General features: G+C 38.6%; 1 protein-coding gene across 2 annotated transcripts; it reads left to right on the plus strand.

Annotated features, from left to right (window-relative positions):
• On the plus strand, positions 1–20424 carry CD180 (CD180 molecule). Of its 2 annotated transcripts, XM_087958340.1 has the most exons (4): positions 1–71; positions 9424–9541; positions 15820–15986; positions 17950–20424. In XM_087958340.1, exons 2-4 carry the CDS (start codon positions 9452–9454, stop codon positions 19664–19666), a joined length of 1974 nt encoding a protein of 657 aa, XP_087814466.1. In that variant the 5' UTR covers positions 1–71; positions 9424–9451; the 3' UTR covers positions 19667–20424. The 2 variants fall into 2 exon arrangements, with proteins under 2 accessions (XP_087814466.1, XP_026526258.2); XM_026670473.2 differs by lacking the exon at positions 1–71 and having other exon boundaries at positions 9319–9541.
• The last annotated feature ends 2127 nt before the right edge of the window (positions 20425–22551 follow it).

Raw genomic sequence — 22551 nt, forward strand, 5'->3', positions numbered from 1 at the left:
TCCTCCACCAGGATTTCAAGAATCTCTTCAAAGCTACTTTCACATTTGCTCCAGCTGTCAGAGTCACACAGGTACAATTCTAATTCATCTTTTGTCTCAAACCCTGACATAGAATGTTTTTTCCGGTGAGACGTGTCTATCAGAGCAACCTGGGCTACCCAAATATGGGACAGAGCATACTGCTTCCACTTTCGCCTTTCAGGCGCAATCAAGGAGCCTTGGCAGGCAGTCGCTTTGCGACAAACTATTTTTCTATTGAATCGCCATACTCTTCTGAGGCTCAAACCAGGCTACTTGCATATTAGGTAGATGTATTAACCTCTAAGCCACGGGCTCTCCTCACTTTGTCAGCTATACCTGGGGAGAGATTAAGTGAGAGCGGTCTATCAGGGCAACCTGGTCTACCCAAATATGGGATGGAGCGTACTGACAGAAAATGACAAAATTACCTCAGAGCATTCAAGAATATGAATTTGTCCTATTCATATATCTGAATTCTGTCACACTAAGACCACATAAGCTGGTAGTATCATGTATGTACATATTTTAATTTGTTAAGCAATAGTTTCTATATTAAAAGATAGCTCACAGAGAGTGAAAATGTGTTGTTGTTGTTTTTACCAGTCCAATACTTAAGAGAACCAGTTTAGTGTAATGGATGTGACACCAACTGGGTGACTGTGAGTTGTAGTCCCACCTTAGGTACAAAATCATCTGGATGATATTGGGTCAATCAAAATCTTGCAAGAAAATCACAGGGACTTGTCCAGAAAATCGCCAAAAGTCAACACTGACTGAAAGGCACAAAAAATACAAATAAAAATATTACAAATGACCACTAGGTGTCTCTGCGGTATGACATTCAACTTTGTATTATCTATCCCCCGCCCCTGCCCTGACATTTCAATTAGTGTATAAAGATTAATACAAGACCTTTTTATTCTAATAACCCAGATCCAACAGTAGGCATAGATCACTTCTATCTAGATAGGTTGAATGGCCAAATTAAGCTCTTTAGGCTTCTTCCCAGCAGACTGTATTGCAATCAGTTAAGCAGGCACCCAAGTATCTAAAAACTCTTGAAAACTCCTGGATTGCATAGTTTCTCTTTTTGAAGTATTCAATAGCGTAATGGATTAGTCTGTAATATTTACATTATTTTTTGGATATGAAAAAGGATATTGTTTGAGATAATTAATAGCTTTTATTATTGTTGTTGTTGTTAAGAGATGAGGCAGATTTAGACTAAATTAAAAAGGGGACCATATACTTATGTTGTTAATATTAATTTTTATTGGACCTTTGTGATCTATAAAAGCTGAAGACTTAGAGATGAGTTTATATAAATGGAGTGCGGCATGGAATAAAGAGGTAATTTAAGATAAATTGTTAGTGCTGAATATATGTGGGATGAAAAGGGAAGGGTTTTTTGTTTTTGTTTTTTGTTACTGTCTTGGTGGGGTTCTTACTTTTTGTTTAATATGTTTGAATTAGGGGTTTTTTTAATTAGTTTTATCTGTTTAGTATAATTCTTAATAAAACTACTGAAAAAAATATTATGGTCTTACAGTTTCTAGCCCATTGTCTTAAACACTATACCTAATCAGTTGGCAAGCAATAGTTCAATCATACCTAGTATATTTTACCTAGCCTTAACATTTTTAAATCAATGTTTGTGTTACTGAGGAAGCAAAAGAATTTACACATGAACAAAATGATAAATAAATCTGCCAAGATAACTACTAGTTATATAATTGCTACCCAGCAAATGTATTGTGCACAGATCAAATCAATAAGTCACTCACTGAAAAATTGTTTTTGCAGTTGATGGAGATATTTTTTTACTCAAACAAAAATGTTTGCAAAATTCTTTAACATTAAATTGAATGTTTTTACTTACTGAGGACTAAAAACTAAGGACTAACATTAACTATGGAAGTTACTTGCCATTTACCACCTTGGGATCAGTTAAAGATGGTTTTACAGTCTGACACTGTAGCATATCCTGAACATGAATCATGCTAAAGAAAGTAGATGGATTACCAACAAAGCTTTTTGTGACCCCCCCATTTGAGGAAGAAATGCATCATGACTCCTAGTGCTTCAACTCAAAGCAGAGCTGCCACATCAGAGTGCCAGCCTAAGCATTTTGATTGGAGGAAAAATATGGTATATCCTTCCCTGTCCATCTTTAGTAGTTGTTTAGATGGCCAGTTAAATTTTACTTTTTCACTGGAGATCAAGGCCAGATTAAGGCCAATGGGTTCTCTAAGCATAGCCAAACAAGGATGCCCATCAGTCCTCCCATTGTTTAACTATCAAGATATTAAGACCCCTGTAAGTTCTAGAAACTAATACTGTCCTAAAGTGAAGCAATTAAAACCATGATAGCTGGGGATAGGACTCTGCGGTGTGCTCCTTCTCTGGGTGCCATAAGCAGTTGCTCATTTTTCTTAATGGTTAACTCAGGGTTGCTGGAAATGGGGTAGTATCCTCCATCTATTCACTCCTTAACCTGCTTCCTTGCTGCATTTGCTAGATTCCTAGTCTGCTCCTATTGCACCTTCTCTTTGGTCTTCTTTGCTTTCTTACAACCATCTTCCAATATGGGGAAATCCATCTTCAGTCATGGAAAGATCAGCACGTGACATTGCTCTGACTCTTGTGCTCCTTGTCTACTGTGGAAAAGAATCAGGGAGAAACTCAACCCAGCCTATAGTTCTGTCTAAGTACATTAGAGCCTACTGGCTGGGGAATGCTGGGAATTGATGTCCATGCTGCTTAAAGTTGCTGAGGTTGAGAAACACTGCATTAAAGCATCAGCAAATGGTAGAAAAATGGTACTACTTCATGCTCATTGTAGTGTGCAAATATAAAAGGCAAAATATTTGCATTGGTTTCAGTAGAAAACACATTTTAAAAGCTAAAATACCAATAAAGGAAAATATTGGTATTTCTTGTGGGAGAATACCGTGTTTCTCACAAAATAAGGCCGGGCCTTATTTTTATTTTTTTTGACTCCTGAAAAAATGGCTAGGCCGTCTTTTCAGGGGTGACTTAATTTCCTCCCCCACCTAGAGCGGCCCATACGCACATACCTCGCCACGAGGCCACTTCTATTGGCCGACAAAAGATCCCCGAAGGCAGAGTCCCGAGCCGCTTCAGGGCGTGGCATGGCTGCCTGTGTCCTCTTGCCTTCAGGCAGTTTCTTTCGGGTGATGGAAGCTCCCTAAGTGCAGTCACCAGCCACTTCGATCGGCCGGTAGAAGCGGCCTCAGGGCGAGCGCACACACACACTCCCCTCGCCATGAGGCCGCTTCTATCAGCTGATGAAAGCTCCCTTGAAGGCAGAGTCCCCAGCTGCTTCGGGGCCAGGCATGGCTGTCCGTGTCCCCTCGCCTTTAGGCAGTCTCTTTCGGGCGATGGAAGCTCCCCAAGTGCAGTCACCAGCTACTTTGATTGGCCGGTAGAAGTGGCCTCGGGGCAAGCACACACACACACTCCCCTTGCCGTGAGGCTGCTTCTATCAGCTGATGAAAGCTCCCTTGAAGGCAGAGTCCCCAGCCACTTCAGGGTGAGGCATGGCTGCCCATGTCCCCTCGCCATTAGGAAGTCTCTTTCGGGCGATGGAAGCTCCCCAAGTGCAGTCACCAGCTACTTTGATTGGCCGGTAGAAGTGGCCTCGGGGCAAGCACACACACACACTCCCCTTGCCGTGAGGCCGCTTCTATCAGCTGATGAAAGCTCCCTTGAAGGCAGAGTCCCCAGCCACTTCAGGGTGAGGCATGGCTGCCCATGTCCCCTCGCCATTAGGAAGTCTCTTTCGGGCGATGGAAGCTCCCCAAGTGCAGTCACCAGCCACTTCGATCGGCCGGGTTGGAGGGTTGGAGCTGGGATGGAGTCCACAGAAGAGGATTTCCAAGGCTGCAGAGAGAAGTTTAAAAGAGTGGGACAGGAGAAGACAAAAGCTTCTTTGGCGACCCTCCTGTGATCCAAATGATTGCAGTGGGAAATCGAGGTGGGGGGCGAATAGGGCTATCTGAAGGGACGAAGAAGAGCAGATGGCTCAGGAAGCAGAAATGCAGTGGGAATCTTGGGGACGTCTGATATTTATTCTGACAACAGCATATGTACATTGCATTGAGTTTGCAGTTGCATTGAGTTTGCAGTTGGGAACCTGATGCATAGGCACGCCTCGCCCTGAAGCGGCTGGGGACTCTGCCTTCAAGGGAGCTTTCATCGGCCAATAGAAGTGGCCTTGCGGCAAGGGGAGTGTGTGTGTGTGCGCTCACCCTGAGGCCACTTCTACCAGCCGATCGAAGTGGCTGGTGACTGCCCTTGGGGAGCTTCCATCGCCTGAGACTGCCTAAAGGCAAGGAGACATGGGCAGCCATGCCACACCCTGAAGCAGCTGAGGACTCTGCCTTCGGGGAGCTTCTATCGGCTATCAGGGTATTCTAGCCTAGGCTACCTGCAGGGCACTCCTAAAGGCAAGTTTTCTCCCCATCCCCCCCACCCTTTTCTCTTCACCTCGTGTAGTTCTAACGAACAATGTGAGAAATGGTGGGGAAACGCATGGTTTAAATAGGCCTAAATTTTGGGGGCAGGGCTTAATTTCACCTCATGCCTAGAAATCATCCTGGGCCTTCCTATTGGTGGAGGCCATATTGTTGGAGAAACATGGTAGAAAGAAGAGTCATCTTCCATTTTGGTGGGAAAGTATCAAATTAATGCCTGTTGGAAAAAGAAGAGCGAATTACATACTCAGTTGTGTTCAGCTTTTATCTCAACATTTTAGTTTTTGAGGCGTCTTTGATGTTCTCTGAGCTTGCTTGTTTTCCTGCAGACATTTCACTACCCTAACTAGGTAAGTGCTAGTAAGAAGTTCTGTTTGCTGTCAGTTTATATTCTGATGTCTTGCCTGTCCGCATGGGTGGGGTAGTCTTATAGATTCTTTGGTTGGGCTGTTGACTGATGGCTTTTTGGCACTTTCTTGATTGGGGTATTGCTTACTTGATAGACGGTCTGAAGTTAACCTTGAAGTTAAACTATGCTGATCTGAGTACTGAGTACTGATTACTGATGGAGAGGTATAAACCGACAACAAACAGCATTCCTTACTAGAACTCTTGATGTTACCTAGTTAGGGTAGTGAAACGTCTGCAAGAAAACAAGCAAACTCGGAGGACACCAAGGACTCCTCAAAAACTAAAAGGTTGAGATAAAAACTGAACATAACTGATTCTATCTTCTCTTTCCCACAGGGATTAATTTGATTCCTTCCCACCAAAATGGAAGATGACTCTTCTTTCTGTCCTCCAACATGAAATGAGATCCTCCTAACCTTCTGAAGAAAGAAGTGTCCAGCACTTGCCAAGCAGGATTATTTCAGCATAATTAAGAAAACTTGTCAGCAGGAGTCTGGCCGCAGCCTACAGCCTTGGGATTAAGTATGCATGTCCTTGGCATGCAGGAAGTCCAGATGTCTTTATCTTCTTAGGCAATGAGTTAGATTAGGTCCAGATGGCATCCTGATTGCTTGAAACTCAGTTGATTGAATTAGTAGAGCTGTTATTTGTTCAGCAGTTTTAAAGCTTGGGACTCCCATTCGTTGTCAATGTCCTAGAGTTTGTTGCCAAATGCCTAGTGGGAGGGCAGATCAATAACTAACAACTCTATAGCATTTCTAAGTGTGTGTATTTAACAGCCCAGTGCTGTCCTGGAGAACACATTCATATGCTTTTCTGTTGACCTTGATGTGGCTGGGCAGATGCATTGGCTGTTCTTGCAACAGAAGGCTTTCACTGTCTGCTTTGTATTTCAGCCTCATTTAACCACATCCTCTACCCAAAACCCACAAGGCCTTGCAAGCACCTGCTATCAGGCCACTGTGCCAGGGATCAAATCAAGAGCATTCAAACTCTAAAGCTTTTGCAGTTGTACTAAAAGCTATAATAAGTCATATAGCACATCATGATTCTTGGATATATATATATATATATATATATATATATATATATATATATATATATATATATGTATGTATGTATGTATGTATGTATGTATGTATGTATGTATGTATGTATGTATATGTATATGTATATGTATATGTATATGTATATGTATATGTATATATTTTGTTTTCATCCAGGCGAGTACTTATTCTTCTATTTAGAATAGAAGAATAGAATAGAAGAATAAGTACCCGCCTGGATGAACACAAAAATGCAGTAAAAAAGCTGGAACACACTTCCTCACTAGTCCAACACATGAAAGCCACAGGTCATAGCATCAACTTCAATGGCACCAAAACCCTAGCCACTATAGAAAACCCCAGCTACAGAATTATCAGAGAAGCCATAGAGATTGAAAAAAGACCTGAAAGCATGAATAGAAGAGATGATTCCACCAGACTGTCAATTATTTGGAAGCCTGCACTCACAAACAAAAAAATCTCCACACCACAAGCCAGGCAAACACCTGGGCACAAACAGATCCCCCCGATACCTCCAGCTCAAACAGACCCCAACCAGGCACCCAGTTGAAACCTAGCTTCCTAACAAATGATAGCCATCCATTTACTCGGAGCCAAGCTGCACTAAAAGCCTCCAATACAGGAACACAATGTTGCCAGCCAACCAAGACAAAAAAAGCCACAAAACAGACAGAAGATATTAGAAACACCAATCAAGCAGAACACAGCAAACTCCAAGACCAATAAACACAGACCAAGACTCCCAACCAATCAGGATGAAGAAAAAACCATTCTGGCACAGCAGTAGGCTAGCACCAAATTTAAAACAGAAATGAAAGTCTGACTCACAGACGAACACTATACAGAAGCCTGATGATGGCAGATGAGATTCTGCCGAAACGTTGCTACAACTTTAAAAGCACAACTATAATGACATGGGAAAATACCCGAACAAAGTGAATACCATACATACCATATTTTTTGCCCATAGATGAAAATAGATTAAGAAATATGTGAAGATGCACTTTTTAAACTGGAGGCAGTTCAGATAGGAACAAGATTATACAAGAAAAAGGAGATAGGGATTCATTCTTTTTGTAAGTTAAAAAACAATAACAAGTAGACAGACATGCCTTCATTTCTATATGCTTTGATGAATCCAATATAAACTTGAAATGTATCCAAATACTAATATCCATACTAATGTTTATTTTTTTAATTTTGGGATAAGAGGAGGATCCCAATGGCAGATTGAGAAAGAAAATGGTTTCCTTTTTTCAATCATTCATGTCCCGAGGCCCAATTTTATGAACCTGTAATTGGGTTTTCAGATTATGGTAACCCCCAATATGTTTGTATGAAATCCTTTAGAATCTTATGCAGGGGTGGGATTCAATTTTTTTAACAACCGGTTCTGTGGGCGTGGCTTAATTGATGGGCATGGCTTGGTGGTCATGTGACTAGCTGGGTGTGGCCAACTCAATATCACTCACATCGAGGCATGCATCTCCTCATCAGGTCTCTCATGACTCTGGGGATGCTGCAACAGTCGTAAGTGTGAAAAATGGTCATAAGTCACTTTTTTTCAGTGCCATTGGAACTTTGAATGGTTACTCCACACAAGCAAAGTACCAGCAAAGGAGGGGGGAAAAACTCCAGAGAAGTTTCTGAGACAGGAAGTTTAGTCCTGCCAAGAATGTAATAAGGGTTAACGAAGAGGCAGTTTCTGTAAGCAACACCAGAATGTTTCCTTCCTGCCTTCCTTACAGGATTAGGCCAGTAATTTCTTCTAACAACCATTTCTCTGAACTGCTTAGAAAGTTAACAACTGGTTCTAGCGAATAGGTGCAAACTGGTAGAATCCTACCCCTGATCTTATGGAAGTCAAACTATTTCTTTTATGCAATAAGTATAATCCATCTTGTCTGCTACATCCCACTATGTAAGGTGAATTCTGGAGATCGTTTAAATATTCAAGTACACATGATATGAACTCAGAAATTACTATTTGCTCAAAAAATTGTTTTTCCATCTCTCCTATCAAAATGTCTGGCACTAAAACAGCACTAGAACCATATAAACAAACAGATGTGTTAATAGGTACCCAAAGAAGGGCAATAGGACACCTGCAATTCAACCTCTTCCCATGGCAGAAGAATTAAACATCTCTATTTAGTACATAGAAATGCATTAAACAAAGCTGTGCTATACAGAGTTGCTTTAAGCTGATGGATACAGATACAGATTAACAGAGTTGGAAGGGATCTTGTAGGTCATTTAGTCCAACCCTCACCCAAGCAGGAGACCCTACACCATTTCTGACAAATGACAGTCCAATCTCTTCTCGAAAGCCTTCAGTGATGAAACTCCCACAACTTCCTAAGGCAAGCTGTTTCATTGGTCGATTGTTCTCACTGTCAGAAAATTTCTCCTTATTTCCAAATTCAGTATATAATCTGAAAATTGTAAAGTTTTTCTTAGTTGCTACTCCTAAATTGAATCTCTGACTTATGAAAATGTAAGATTAAAATCACAACAGCTTGCTGGATGATTCTTCTTTCTTTTAGAGAAGAAAATAGAATTTTATAGATTTCAACTTCTTTGACACACCCTATGCACACAAATAACATGGCCCTTTACAACCAGATGCAGACTCGAACTTCCTTTTTTCACCACAAACATTCTAATAATGGTGAAAGTATTTTCCTTAAAGATGTTAATAGTAATAGTTAGTGATTTTGTCACTTTTATTCTCTGGCACAATAATCACTATATCCTTTGTTCTCAAATACTGCTTGATATGTCTCTGGACTAGATAATTTGAACAAATACGGAAGCAAAAAAAAACTTATTAGGGGATTCATAACAGAAACCTATGCCTTTGTCTGCCAGCAAACCATGATTTATTCCATGGTATTCCATTTTGTCCTCTCATGTTTCCCAGTTCTTTGTTGCAGGTTCACTGATTAGACTTAGTTCTCAATCACTTATCTGGATCTCTCTAATAGGTTATTGGGGGATCTCTAACATCCAAACCTAAACAATTGTATCCCTACTCCTACCCTAAATACAAAAGTAGCGATCTTTTCAAGAAATAATATGCTCAGAGAACTCAGTTTTTTAAGGACACCCATTTTGGAATGGTCATTTTGGAATGTCATTCTACACAGACGAAGATATTTTAAGATTGGCTGCAAAATATAGCACATTTCTCACAAGGTTGTGAAATTTTCCAATAATTAATGGCAAAAATGGTACAAGAGAAACCAAAAGTGATGAAAAGAGCAAGAGGAGGAACTGAAAATCATGCTTCACAAAAATCCTTTGGGTGTTAAGAGGAAACAACGTCTTTTTCAGGCACTCTTTGGTCTCTCTTGAAGCATTAGATTCAAAATGCCTTTTCTGAACCCCATGCTGGAAAATTATTTTTCATCCGTCTTCCATTACAGGCGTGTGGAGAATCTAATCAAACCCTTAATGGTTTACTGCACATATTGCTGGCTTTTGATGGGGCTTTTAGGTCTTAGCTATGAAGTCTCCAAACCCCTCAATCAGATGTGCACTGAGGTGAGTGATCACTTATTTGTCTTTCTATGGGGAGAAAAGTAGCTTCAAGAAAGAATCAATAATTAATTTGGGAGCAGTGAATACTTGCATGCTAACACTGGGTCATTGAAGGGCTGAAAGTCCTCTGGTGGGTCTAACGGGAAAAATACACAAATAAATGCAGTCTTTTAGGACCACATTTGCTGTACAGAAAGAAAATTTGCTTCACCTCCCCCAAAATCAGACTGACTTTGAGCCCATTGTTATAGTTAATTGTGATTCTATTTTATTAGTTTCATATTCACAGTGATGCATGTTAGCTAGGTAGAATCATGTGCCTGCTTAGAAGCAGATACCATTTTGAAATTCCCACATGGGCAATTCGAGGCAATAAACAAGCAAGCAAGCAAGCAGGTTGAGGTGGTCTATCTCTTCTTTATTTTTGGCCAAGAACCTTAAAACAAATAGGACCAATGGAGATTGGAGATGAGAGAAGATCTGCTGTTTAAGACACCATGTGGAGTTTTCAGGCACCATTTCGAATTGGCATGTGCAAGGAACATTTGCCAAATGCTGCTGGACTAAGAGGGGCTAGGAGGAAAACAGACCATTGGCACTTTTTATCTACGTGCACCAGGGGCTCTTGAACAGGTGCTTAGCTTTATAAGCAGTTTATATGCACCTCATTTCTGTACAACTAGACCTTGGGGTGTGATGCTTCTCATGGCACACTTACGCTCACTAACACAGACATTTTTTACAGCTGTTACAGAAAAGGCTAGCGGCCTCGGGTTCCCTCTGGCTTTTTGAGTTGATCAAGTGATTGCTTTCTTGATATTTGCCAAATAAAAAAAAAACAAAAACAACCCACACCAACCCAGGATGAAAAAAAGAAAATGACTTGGCACATATATGAATGGTGGTAATGAAGTATTCCTGCACTTGCACTTTCAGAAAGTTGTACGTGCTTTAGTCCACTCACAGTTTGATCTTTTATCATGGCTAGTTCTTTGTCCTAAAAGAATTCTGCTCTGTATAAACCTTAAAATCTGAATGTATAGACTTTAAAACATTGACAATTGACAAACGTTAAGGAACAGTTGCAAGGTAATCAAGTAAATTATGGTAGAGGATCAAACTAGATTATAATTCCAGGGGCATCTGAAGTGAGGGTCACTGGCTTCAAATAGGTAATCAAAGGGTCACCCTCTTTCGTTGTATGTGTCATGCATTGTCCACATGTAAAAAGGGAGCAGGGCTTTGAAGTTTAGTTTTTCCCACCAATTGAAATATGTAACAGTTGCTTTGAATGCTCCTGCAGTAATTATCTGCATTATTTAAAAAAAAATGATTAGAATTTCCTGGGGGCTGTTTTAGACTATGACTCAGTGCTCCAACCTGGTCTAGATATAAAAATCAAAATCCAGGGCTAGGAACCAAACACTCTGGTATCTTCAAGCTTGGTTGTGGATAACTCACAAGAATGATATTACATGGCAATATAAAAGACCTGATTAGTGCTTATATCTTGCTGCAGTCGAAGTCAGCTCTCTGCAGTTTGCATAACTTTAGTAGGCAGAACTAAAATAACGTTTGATGATAAAATTAATATAAACAGTCAAAATAATTAAAATAAAATCAAAACTCCAAACTCCAATTAACCATAAAATACAGGGAGGGTCCAGTCTAATGAGAATGGTATTTGGAAGAGCTCCATCTTCAGCATTTTCTTGAATGTACTTTGGAAAAGAGCCGGGCTAACCTCCAACTCCTTTTACTTCCTCAAAAGTGGGGGGCTAAGAATAATTTCTCCCAACATGACTAATAAGTCAGGCAGATTTGGGGGGGGGGACTAAGCAATGCTGCAGCTACCCATTTTTGTCCTTGGCTGCAGGAGCAAAGAGTAACATTTGAAGGACAATGATGTATATCTGATCAGCATTAAATTTATTACAAGAATTAGATCCGGAATCATCAACCAAGTACCTTCCTCTCTGTATTTTAAGAAAATATCTATATACAGAGATTGGTAACAGGTTTATACATGTTAGACATTAAATATTAATTTATTCTTTTAGATTATATTACCATTTCCTATAGCAAGGCTGAATTTACTCTCACATTAGTCTATTCAAGAGTCTGATTTCCCTTACCATATTTAAATATTTTCCTTTTACTAGCCCAGAAAATATTTCCCATAGTAGTTGAGTATCTGAAAATAACCCAAAAATGTTACAAATGAAACTTTGAAAATAGATTATATGATCATACAAAAAAACTGTTTTTATTCCTTTAGCTTCCCAGCAGGCATATTGCATTTTTCTTTTTCTATTTTGACTTGCACTGATATTGTCTCATTTTGCTATGAATACAGGCAACTGACACCATGCTTAGGGCACTCAAAGTACCCCCCCCCCTTTTTTTTTTTTTGCAGTCCCTCACTAACCAAACCAGGCAAACTAGTCACTTAATCCAATTTTCCATCTACTTTCATCAGTTTGGCGTTCACCCATGAAGAGAACTTCAAGTCAAAACCCCAGAAGGAATTGTAGATTGACAATGCTACGGCTCCTTCTCCAGTAATTCCAGAACACTTTACTAAGCTCCTGGGTATATTCAGTTTATGCTAGACTACAATAGGGGAATATTTCAAAAAGTACCAATTGTTCCCATAGGTCACAAGGATCTATTCTCCAACTTTTCCTGTCTTTGAAGTACCCTGAAACTTTTTTATATATACATTGACTTCAGTAGTTTTCCTGTTCAAAAACAAAGTGCTCTTAGGGTTTTATTTGGGGAGTTTTCCATTCTGAAAAGTTAGCCACAACAAGAGTTTGGTTGATGTGCGTCTTCTAGCAGAAATATCTAAATGAAGTATCAGATGAAAAGATCTCTCTCTGTCCCCCATACAAATTCCTATTTTTCAAAAAGAATGTTATGGCACATCAATTTATAATAATCTACAGGTGAAAGTCAACAAATTAGAATATCGTGCAAAAGTTCATTTATTTCAGTAATGCAACTTAAAAGGTGAAACTAGTATATGAGAAAGACTCATTACATGCAAAGCAAGATAGTTCAAGCTGTGATGTGTCATAATTGAGATGATTATGGCTTACAGCTCATGAAAACTCCAATCCACAATCTCAGAAAATTAGAATATTGTGAAAAGGTTCAATAGTCTAGGCTCAAAGTGCCCCACTCTAATCAGCTAATTAAGCCATAACACCTGCAAAGGGTTCCTGACCTTTAAATGGTCTCTCAGTCTGGTTCAGTAGGAATCACAATCATGGGAAAGACTGCTGACCTGACAGTTGTGCAGAAAACCATACTGACTCCCTCCATAAGGAGGGAAAGCCTCAAAAGGTAATTGCAAAAGAAGTTGCATGTTCCCAAAGTGCTGTATCAAAGCACATTAATAGAAAGTTATGTGGAAGGGAAAATTGTGGAAGAAAAAGGTGCACAAGCAGCAGGGATGACCGCAGCCTGGAGAGGATTGTCAGGAAAAGGCCATTCAAAAGTGTTGGGGACTTTCACAAGGAGTGGACTAAGGCTGGAGTCAGTGCATCAAGAAACACCACACACAGATGGATCCTGGATATGGGCTTCAAATGTCTTATTCCTTTTGCATGATATTTTAATTTTTTGAGTTTCACTTGTTTATGTATTGACTTAAATGTTCCATGAAATCAGTTTGATCTGCTCCTAAATTCATAGCCTCAGTAACAGCAGGTGGAAAATCCATTGATATCTAGATAAGAAATATTTAGAGTCGATTTTATCATATTTATTTTCTAGAGTGTTTTTTTTCTTACTTACATGAATGAATGAATGAATATGATGTTACATTTCCTCAAGTGTACTGAATATTACATTTCCACAACAACTCAAAAAATAGCTTAGACTGAGTAATTTTCAGAAAAGCAAATGCCCACAGTGGGAAAATAGGGGCTCCGTAACATTGAAAACATAGGAAGGAAAATCAGCTTCCAGAAGACAAGCAAGAAAGACTCTTTCTGATCCAGGTAATCATTGGTTCTGTCTATCCTTCCATCATGAATTCCTTCATTCCATCTTCTGTATTCTAAACTTGCTGTGATGGGCTAGTGAATTTGCAACTTTCTGTGAGAGCAAATTCTTTGGATGGCTGAGGCTGGCCCCAACAAATGTATTTGCTGGAGACTTTGTGATTTCTTACATTGTCATTTTCCATAGGATGCTTTTTACAGGTGCCATCTAAAACAGTGCAGCAGTACTTATTTGCAGTAGATCAAGTTGTTCTATAGTATCTAGATAAGGTATTTTGAATGGAAAGAAATTGAAACTATTAAACATGCTTTATAGAAATAAATGTCTTAGTTATGCTCTTTCTGTTCACTTTCTAATGATATTTCTAATTGTTCTCTTCCTGACAGGAAAATTATATCCTAGCTAAAGAAAATTGTGTTCTGTGACTATTGTATTTAGCAACGTTTTCTCCAAGATTTTGAGAAATTCACACTAGAATTGAATGCAGTGTGTTTTACTTACATTGTTATTTATTGTGCAACATGGGAAACCCATAAGCAGTTACAATATTTTGAGAAATGTTTTCAAGGTCACGCACACATTGTATAACCATATTTTTTCGATCATTTATCATTAGTTGAACTGTCAACTTATTTTGAATTTTCTGCATTAAAAATGTGTAGAAAGCCTATATGTGAGATTACTATTTCACATTGAGCTCTTCAATGTACATAAGACACTATCAAAAACCCCTGTAAGCCAATGTCATAACAGTGTATGAAATAATGAACTTTCATTATTACTCATCTGGTTGTTGTTTTGTCTATAATACTGATGGTCTTTTTTGTCTTTTTAAAATTGTCACCATTATATGGCAGCAGCAACAGACAAATGGCAGTAATATAAATTTTAGTGACATGTCAATAACTGAGAAAAATACTGTTAGCATTAATTTTTAAAAGAAATGTTAACAGAGAGATGAAATGTCATTCTGTGATCCTTTTTATTCATTCCAAAAGGTAATTGGTGTAACCTTTATAATTTATCCTCCCTCCACATAAGTAATGAAAGTTTACATCAGATTTCTGGCAGTATCATTTCTGATGATAGCTCTGGTTTGTCCCCGATAGATAAAAAAAGAGTTAGGGTTAGGTTTCAGATTTGTTTTGTTGGCATATTTAGCTACATGTTAGCATATTTACTTAAAATACAATGTTTTTATTAAAAACATAAAACTGGAGAGATACATATAATACAGGGGTGTCAAACTCGATTTCATTGAGGGCCGCATCAGGGTTGTGTTTGACCTTCGGGTCTTGCGTGGGTATGGCCAGGGTGAGTGTGGCCAGCTCGATGTCACTCATGTCAGGGATGCCTGTGGTGGCCCAAGCACTCTGCCAGCGGAAACAGGCACCTGAGCTCTGTTTTAGCTGCAACAGCCTCCTGCATCCCTCTGCCAACGAAAACAGAGCTCGGGAGAGCTGTGTACAGCCCTCCTGAACTCCGTTTTCACCGTGGGCCGGTCCTTTGTTGTTTCCAGGGTGGGCTTGTGGGCCAGATCTAAGCACCCCATGGGCCAGATCTGGCCCCCAGGCCTTGAGTTTGACACCCCTGATATCAGGGGTGGGATTCAGCCGGTATTACTACTGGTTCAGTGACTACGTTTTGCGCTGCGCGCGCATGTAAAAAAAAAGTCAGCTGAGGCGCCCAGAGAGCTGAAAAGCATTTGAAAAGCCTCTTTGTTCCTGCTTTTTCAACCTCAGCTGTGCCACGCAAAGCAGCTGAGGTTGAAAAAGCAGGAAATAAAGGACAGGTAACAGCCCGGGCAGGCGGGTAGGCCAAACAGCAGCAAACACAGAACCGGTTCAGTGTCTGCTGCTCTTCAGAGCTACCAGCTCCATATAACCAGGCAGAACCGGTAGCATCCCACCCCTACCTGATATAATATATTCAGATATATTGGTAGTCATCAATTTACAAACATTCGTTAAATGACTTTCAAACTTGCAATGACACTGAAAAAAGTTTACACTTCTAAAACCATCGCAACACCTCCAAAATCATGTTATCAAGCTTTTGGTGCTTGGCAACCAGCATGTATTTATGGTGGTTGTATTATCCAGGGGGCTTGGGATTACATTTGCAACTTTTATAGGCATAGGCTTCTGACAGGCAAAGTCAATGAGGAAAGTTTCATTTAACAACTGCATGATTCATTTAACAACTATAGTAGGCTCAAGAACTACTTGTATTGATATACTGGTATCACACTTGATATATAATTTTTACAGATTTTCATTAATAGAAGCTACAGTTGTGAAGGTTTAGGACTGAGAGAGCTTCCAGAACAACTTCCTTTCACGACTGAAGTTCTTGATTTCAGCTTCAACTTCCTACATCTGCTTCAGCAATCAACATTCAGCAGGCTGAAGGCCCTGGTGCATTTAGATTTAACAAGGTTGGTTGAATGTTTATACTGCCCAATTGCAGCATGATCTGGGAAATTTCACAAAGTTAAAACAAACAACACTGTATAAAAAGAACAACATGGCATCCTTCTACAGCATCCCCAGTTAAAGGCATTCACTCAAAGGCTCAATCAAGACCTAGAAAAACTGGTTTTAAAGAATTTCTTGAGAAGGGGCAAAGTGGTGGACATATGAATTTCCCATGGGAAGCTATTGAAATAGATAGATGCTGCAACAGAGAGGGTTCACCTTCTGCATTTGTTAAATTAGTAACACTGTTGTTAAGTGAATCTGGCTTCCCCATTGACTTTGCTTGTCAGAAGCTAGATAGCATCACTTTCCTGACAGGACTTGAAGCAAGCCAACTCTATTGGAGCACACAGGCTAAACAGACACTATAGGAAATAGACTTAGATTCTGTCTTCCCTTCAAAATTTCAAGATGGTTCACATCACTATTATTCCCCACCATTTTATCTTCACAATAATTCTATGAGGTAAACCAATCTGAGAGAAAATGGCTGAGTAAAAATTCCTTAGTGAACCATGATAGTTAAATATGGAATTGAACTCAAGTCTGCTGGGATCTATTCCAACTACTACACGGAGTTCTCGATTTACAACAGTTCTTTTAGTGAGAGTTCAAAGTTACAATGGCAGTGAAGAAAGTGACTTCTGGCCATTTTTCACACTTCTGACCCTTTCAGCATCCCCATGGTCATGTGATTTACCCTCGGATACTTGACAATTTATAATGCTTGCACTGTCCCTATGTTATGGGATTCACCTTTTGTAACCTTCTGACAAGCAGAGTCAATTGGGGAAGCCAGATTCAATTAACAATGGTGTTACTAATTTAACAAATGCATTGCTTCACCTAACAAATGTAGCAAGAAAAGTCATAAAATGAGGCAAAACACACTTAACAAATTTCTCATTTAGCAACATAAATTTTGGGCTCAATTGAGGACTATCTATACTCTAATTTTTTTCCATATCTTTTTTTATGCTCTCGGGTTTTTTCATATATATTGCTCTGGTGGATGAAGTTCTAAATGTCTCAATAATAGTGGCAATAATCTTCAAGAATTATACCGTGTTTCTCATATAATAAGGCCGGGTCTTTTTTTTTTTTTTGAGCCCCCAAAAAATCGCTAGGCTGTCTTTTCGGGGGTGACTTAATTTGCCCCCCCCCCTTGCATCTTCGGGCGGGCGGGCAGCGATGGCTTGGATGTTGACCTTGGCGTTGGTGGGGCACTTCGTATTGGGGTCAACGCAGGCAGCACCATATCCGGGTGTGCAACAAAAGTACTTCCTAACGGCAAGCCCCCCCACCATTCCCCCCATTTCGCATGTTTTAATATAGGCCTTAATTTGGGGGGAGGGGCTTAATTTCATTTCATGCCTATAAAACATGCTGGGACTTCCTATTGGGGGAGGCCATATTGTTGGAGAAACAGGGTAGTTCTAGAAAACCTGAAAACCTGCAGCTGTTGGTAATAAAGGCATTGACTCTGAATGTGTACATTTATGTACACTTGCCAACATGGTAGCTTTTATTTCTTGTAATATTTGACATTAGCTTTAAAATGTTATCAGAAATTGTCCTGTACTTTTATGTAGAAATTCCATTTCCTACAGTGTTTTTCAAGGATTCACCCAAGAAAACAAATTTGAATAAATTTTAATCAGAATTTGCAAGCTTGTAACACTCTTCCTGAACCTGTAATTGATAGGTATTTGTGTTGTGTAAGCAAACATATCATGATGTGCTTAGATAACCATCTAAAATCTGTCAGTGTTGATTGGGTCCCTAAATTGATTTAAAAAATAATATGCTTCATTTTGCTACCTAGTTACCTAATGACCTGCTAAAACAAAAATAGGGCATCTATTTCAATTATATCCACAGTTGTGCTTTGTTTTAATACCAGATTTTGTTTTGTTTTAAAAGGTGTCAGATTAATTGGGTATATGAAGGCACTTTCGAAAACAATATTTTCCTGGAGACGGTTGTCTTTACTGGAAATAATCTTCTCTTTCTGGCCTCAACAGCATTTACGGGTCCTCGGTGTCTGAAGCATCTTGATCTAACCCAAACAGGGATCACTAAATTAGCATTTATCCCATTGCAGGATCTATACAACATAGAAACACTGTTACTAGGAAGCAACCATATTCAAACATTGGAGGTGCTACCGGATTTTCCAACTAGAAAGCTCAAACACTTGGATTTACAGATGAACAATATACAAACAATATCAACTAGAGGCATAGAGGCATTAAAACAAGCTAACAATCTAACCCTCAGTCTTAGGGACAACAAGATTATGCACATAGAGTCCAAGGCTTTTAGTTCATTTTCCTTCTACAGTTTGGACTTTGGCAGTTGTAGTAATATTTCAGTGATCTTGGATGGATTGCAAGGTGTCAGCACTGCTATCCTCTGGCTCGGCTCTTTTTTGGGTGTAGATAGCCTTCCCATTCAAGAGACCACATTGCAAGGCCTATGCAACATCTCTGTAGACTATCTCACTCTGCAGTATCACTCTTTCCTAGAACCTTCTGGTGACACTTTCCAATGTTTATCCAAACTGAAAAGATTGGACTTGATCCACACCTCCCTTTCTGAGCTACGGAGCCTTCCTCAGATGAATTTACTGAAAGAATTAAATCTCAGTTGGAATGACTTTTTGAATCTCTGCGACATTGACTTTTCTGCTTTTCCTTCTCTTACTCATCTCTATATCCAGCAGAATTATAACACAATGAACTTGAGTTTTGGATGTTTGGAATCCTTGTCAAAGCTTCAACACCTTGATTTGAGTGGGAGTAAAATAGAAAGACTAGACTGCTGCAGCAACCAACTTCGTGGTCTAATTGGATTGCAACACCTCAATTTAAGCCACAATAGAAAACTTTCATTCCATAACACAGCATTTAATGAATGTCCTAACCTGAAAGTTCTTGATCTCTCTTTTACACATATTACCATCAATAATTCTCAAGGCCCATTCCACAATCTACATTCTTTGCAGATCCTGAACCTTTCTTTCTCTCATATTGATACAAGCAAGCAGAATATTTTGCAAGGTCTCAGCAGCCTTATTGTCTTAAATATGAATGGAAATACCTTCAAATCTGGCACCATTTTGAATGACAACTTTCTTCAGAAAGCACCCAATCTAGAGGTGTTAACTTTAGCTTCTTGCCAATTGATGGTTATAGAAGCTAAAGCATTTTCTGCCCTCAGCGCATTAAAACATGTGGATCTGAAGCATAACAATCTTACTGCATTCTGTTCAGATGTGTTTTCCAGCCTCAGGAACATTTATCTCAATTTTGCCAATAATAGGATCCATATTATCCCACATGATTTGTTGACTGGACTATCTGGCCAGAGTATAATCAATTTAAGTTACAATCCACTGGAATGCACCTGTTCTAATATTGGATTATTAACTTGGTACAAGCAGAACATAGATAAAATTGAAGATTCTGAACAGACTTTGTGTGCTGAGCCTAAATCACTAGCAGGCACTAAGCTTTTCTCTATAAATCTGTCCTGTAGATATAGCACTGCAAAAATAGCATTGATTACTCTTGTTGTGATAATAGTAATTGTAGTGACCTTCGTTTTGATTATGTATGCTTTAAAGCAAAAATTTTAACAGATAGAAGCTTTTGAGAGAAAGGAAGGAAGGAGGAATTTTTTAAAATATACAAATATATTTCTTAATAGAAAGGCATTTTCTAACATCAATGGGTGTTTCTTTTCCTTTTTATATCAATACCGCATCAGTTAATTCTGACAACATGGATTTGGGGAGAAAATGATTGCAAAGGAGGGAAATCAGTTGTTTAGTATTGCATTTTCCAACTGTAGTATGTCTGATTTCATTCTCTCAATGTGTTAGGTGTTGATAGAATACCCCAGGCCTCATTGTTGTGACAAATAGGTGAAGAACATAGTAATGTAATATTCTTGAAAACAGGAGAGAACTCAACTTTCCAATTGATTTAATTATGTAAAAATATGAAGATTGCATGCCCTTAGTTGTCTTTGAAACCTTTTTTTTTTAGGTTAGAACATTAGAACAGTGATACTGAACCTATGACATGCATGTCAGAGGTGACACACCATGACTGTCAACCCTGAAGCTGGCCTAGCCAAAGCCATCTTGGGCTTCAGTGCTGCCACACTGGAGCTGGGGTTAGGGAGGGGGGATTAGAGATAGCTGGGACTGTGTAGTCAAAATAAAATACTTGGGAACCAAGGACGTTCTCACATCTGGTCAGAGGAAGAAGTGATGTCACTGGACCTTCAGACAGCACCTTGATTGGACCATGTGAATGTTTAGGATTGAGAGAAAAACTTTTACTCTAGATATGTGCCAATATATTTCCAATAAAGCTATTCTTTGAGGAATCTACTTGCCTTGGAGTGTTGCTTGAAATGGATTTATTACTTGGAACCCTGACATTTAACCGACTCTGAAAAGTCCCACGGGTTTTCACCTAATTAAAAGTAAAAGGTTTTGGTGACATGCCAATGTTCACCATCACCCAGCGAAAACTATTCTTTAAAGCACCCTCGGTCTTCACACAATTTTTGAGGCTATAGAAGTTGTGCTCTTGCGCAGACTTTGGAACCTCCAAAAACTAGTTTGTTTTACTCATATTTCATTGCTGTAATTGACATTTCTTTATATAAAATACACAGCACCATACGTGATTGGACTGTAGTTTTAAAAACGTATTTAAAAATAAATATGTAGGGAATTATTTCTTTTTTGTTCAGGGATGAGGATGGCGGTGACATGCCAACAGAATCAAGTTAGTGTTTTTTTCAAATTTTTGACATGCCAAGCCCCAAAGGTTCACCATCATTGTATTAGAATATATAAAAATTATTCTTTCCCAAAAAATCTGTAAAGGTTTTCATACAATATGTCAATATACACTTTTTAAACACTGGTTTATTAGGTTTGTTTCTTCTTCTAAATGAATATGAAGTACATCTTATACCTTCTATTACATTTCACAAAATGTAAACATATTTTACCTGTAATGCTAAAACATAGTTTAGCTTCAATGACTAAGTCTACAGTCCTTTTTTGCACCCTATCTTCTAGAACAGTAGTTCTTAACCTTTCTGGCTCCATGGACTGGCAGTGATGGTGACAGTGGCGGGGTGGAGGGAATGGTTTTGCATGCACACCCACCACTTACACAAATCTTGTAACTGTGCATAGCTTTTTTATTGCCCAGAGCTCAGTGGTAGAAAATATCTTTGTAGCCTAGTAACAGAGGCCTAAAATAATCTCCCATAAAATGCTAGTGATACTTCCAGAATTAGCATCCAGTTACCTAGGAATAATTTCTTCCATTTTTTTCTGAATAATTAGATGCCAATGGAATATGCCTTTCTTTTCTTTTATGATATGTAAAACTTTTCTCCTGGAAATTTACTTTATGATCTAAAGTCTACAATGTTGTACAAATCAGAGAAGTAAACTATTTGAAAACCAGGTAGCTTCCACTTGGATAATGCCTGGTATTCTTTCCAACAATCTTATGCTGTATTATTATTTATTCCATGGTCACAATGACGGAATAAAAAAATCCTCAATTTTCTTCACATAGCTGTATCATTTCTCAGTTCCATAAAATGTCATGAGTCAGAATGGATGTGCTGCCACTTCTATACAGGCCATTGGACAAAGTGAGCATATAACGTATATGGTCATAAATAAAGTAATTAAAGTCTTTGTGTACTGAAAAACACTCTAATTTGATTGTTGAATTTCTCATATATGTGATTTCAAGTTTACTGGAAATGTTGCTATTTGTTCCTATTTCTTATATCTTTATAAATATTTATTCTTTTCATTTTATTCTCAGTTTACAACCCACCAAGTCGATGACCAATAATCTTTCTTCTGTCACTTTCATATTTCACTGAAGAATAAATCATATTGAGTTTCTAAGCAACAGAATATTTACCAATCTCTTTCCTTTTCTTATAGCCTCCTTCACATAATTCACATGGAGTTCTGGTGCACATTGTACTTATCAATGTAACAAAAAATATTTCATGCACATTATTGTTCTATTAAATCTGAATTTTTAAAATGTAGTATTTTAGAATTCAAGAAAGCCAGTTCAAGAAACAAACTCAGATTTCTTTCATGCCCTTTTTTTATTTCAATGTTCTCCAACTTCCAAGTATAAATATTTGCATTTAATAGGCAATTTTTATCACAATCATGGGGATCTTTTAAAGAAAAAAAAAGACTGCAAATATTTTATTGCAGAAATCCTAACAATTTTTTATATAATTTGATAATTAACAGTAGGGGATACTACAAATGGACATTATAATATACATCCACACAAAGACTGACAAGTAATACACAATTCAGAGGACCTTTAACAGTTCACTTTAAGGTAAACATTAACGAACAAGGAATTACATCAATGCGAACTCAGATGCTACAGTATTTTCAAAATGAGGGGAAATATTTGGCAAAAGTGATAAAGCACTATATACAAA

The sequence above is a fragment of the Notechis scutatus genome, chromosome 2 (genome assembly GCF_049901735.1).
Source record: "Notechis scutatus isolate UNSWTSFEM ecotype Mainland chromosome 2, rNotScu1.2, whole genome shotgun sequence".
Classification (NCBI taxonomy): domain Eukaryota; kingdom Metazoa; phylum Chordata; class Lepidosauria; order Squamata; family Elapidae; genus Notechis; species Notechis scutatus.

Coding starts and splice junctions, on each gene's coding strand:
- CD180 (XM_026670473.2), top strand. CDS start 9,368: ATGCCTTTTCTGAACCCCATGCTGGAAAATTATTTTTCATCCGTCTTC. Junction 9,542..15,819: donor TCAATCAGATGTGCACTGAG/GTGAGTGATCAC, acceptor TAATTTTTACAG/ATTTTCATTAATAGAAGCTA. Junction 15,987..17,949: donor GTGCATTTAGATTTAACAAG/GTTGGTTGAATG, acceptor TTGTTTTAAAAG/GTGTCAGATTAATTGGGTAT.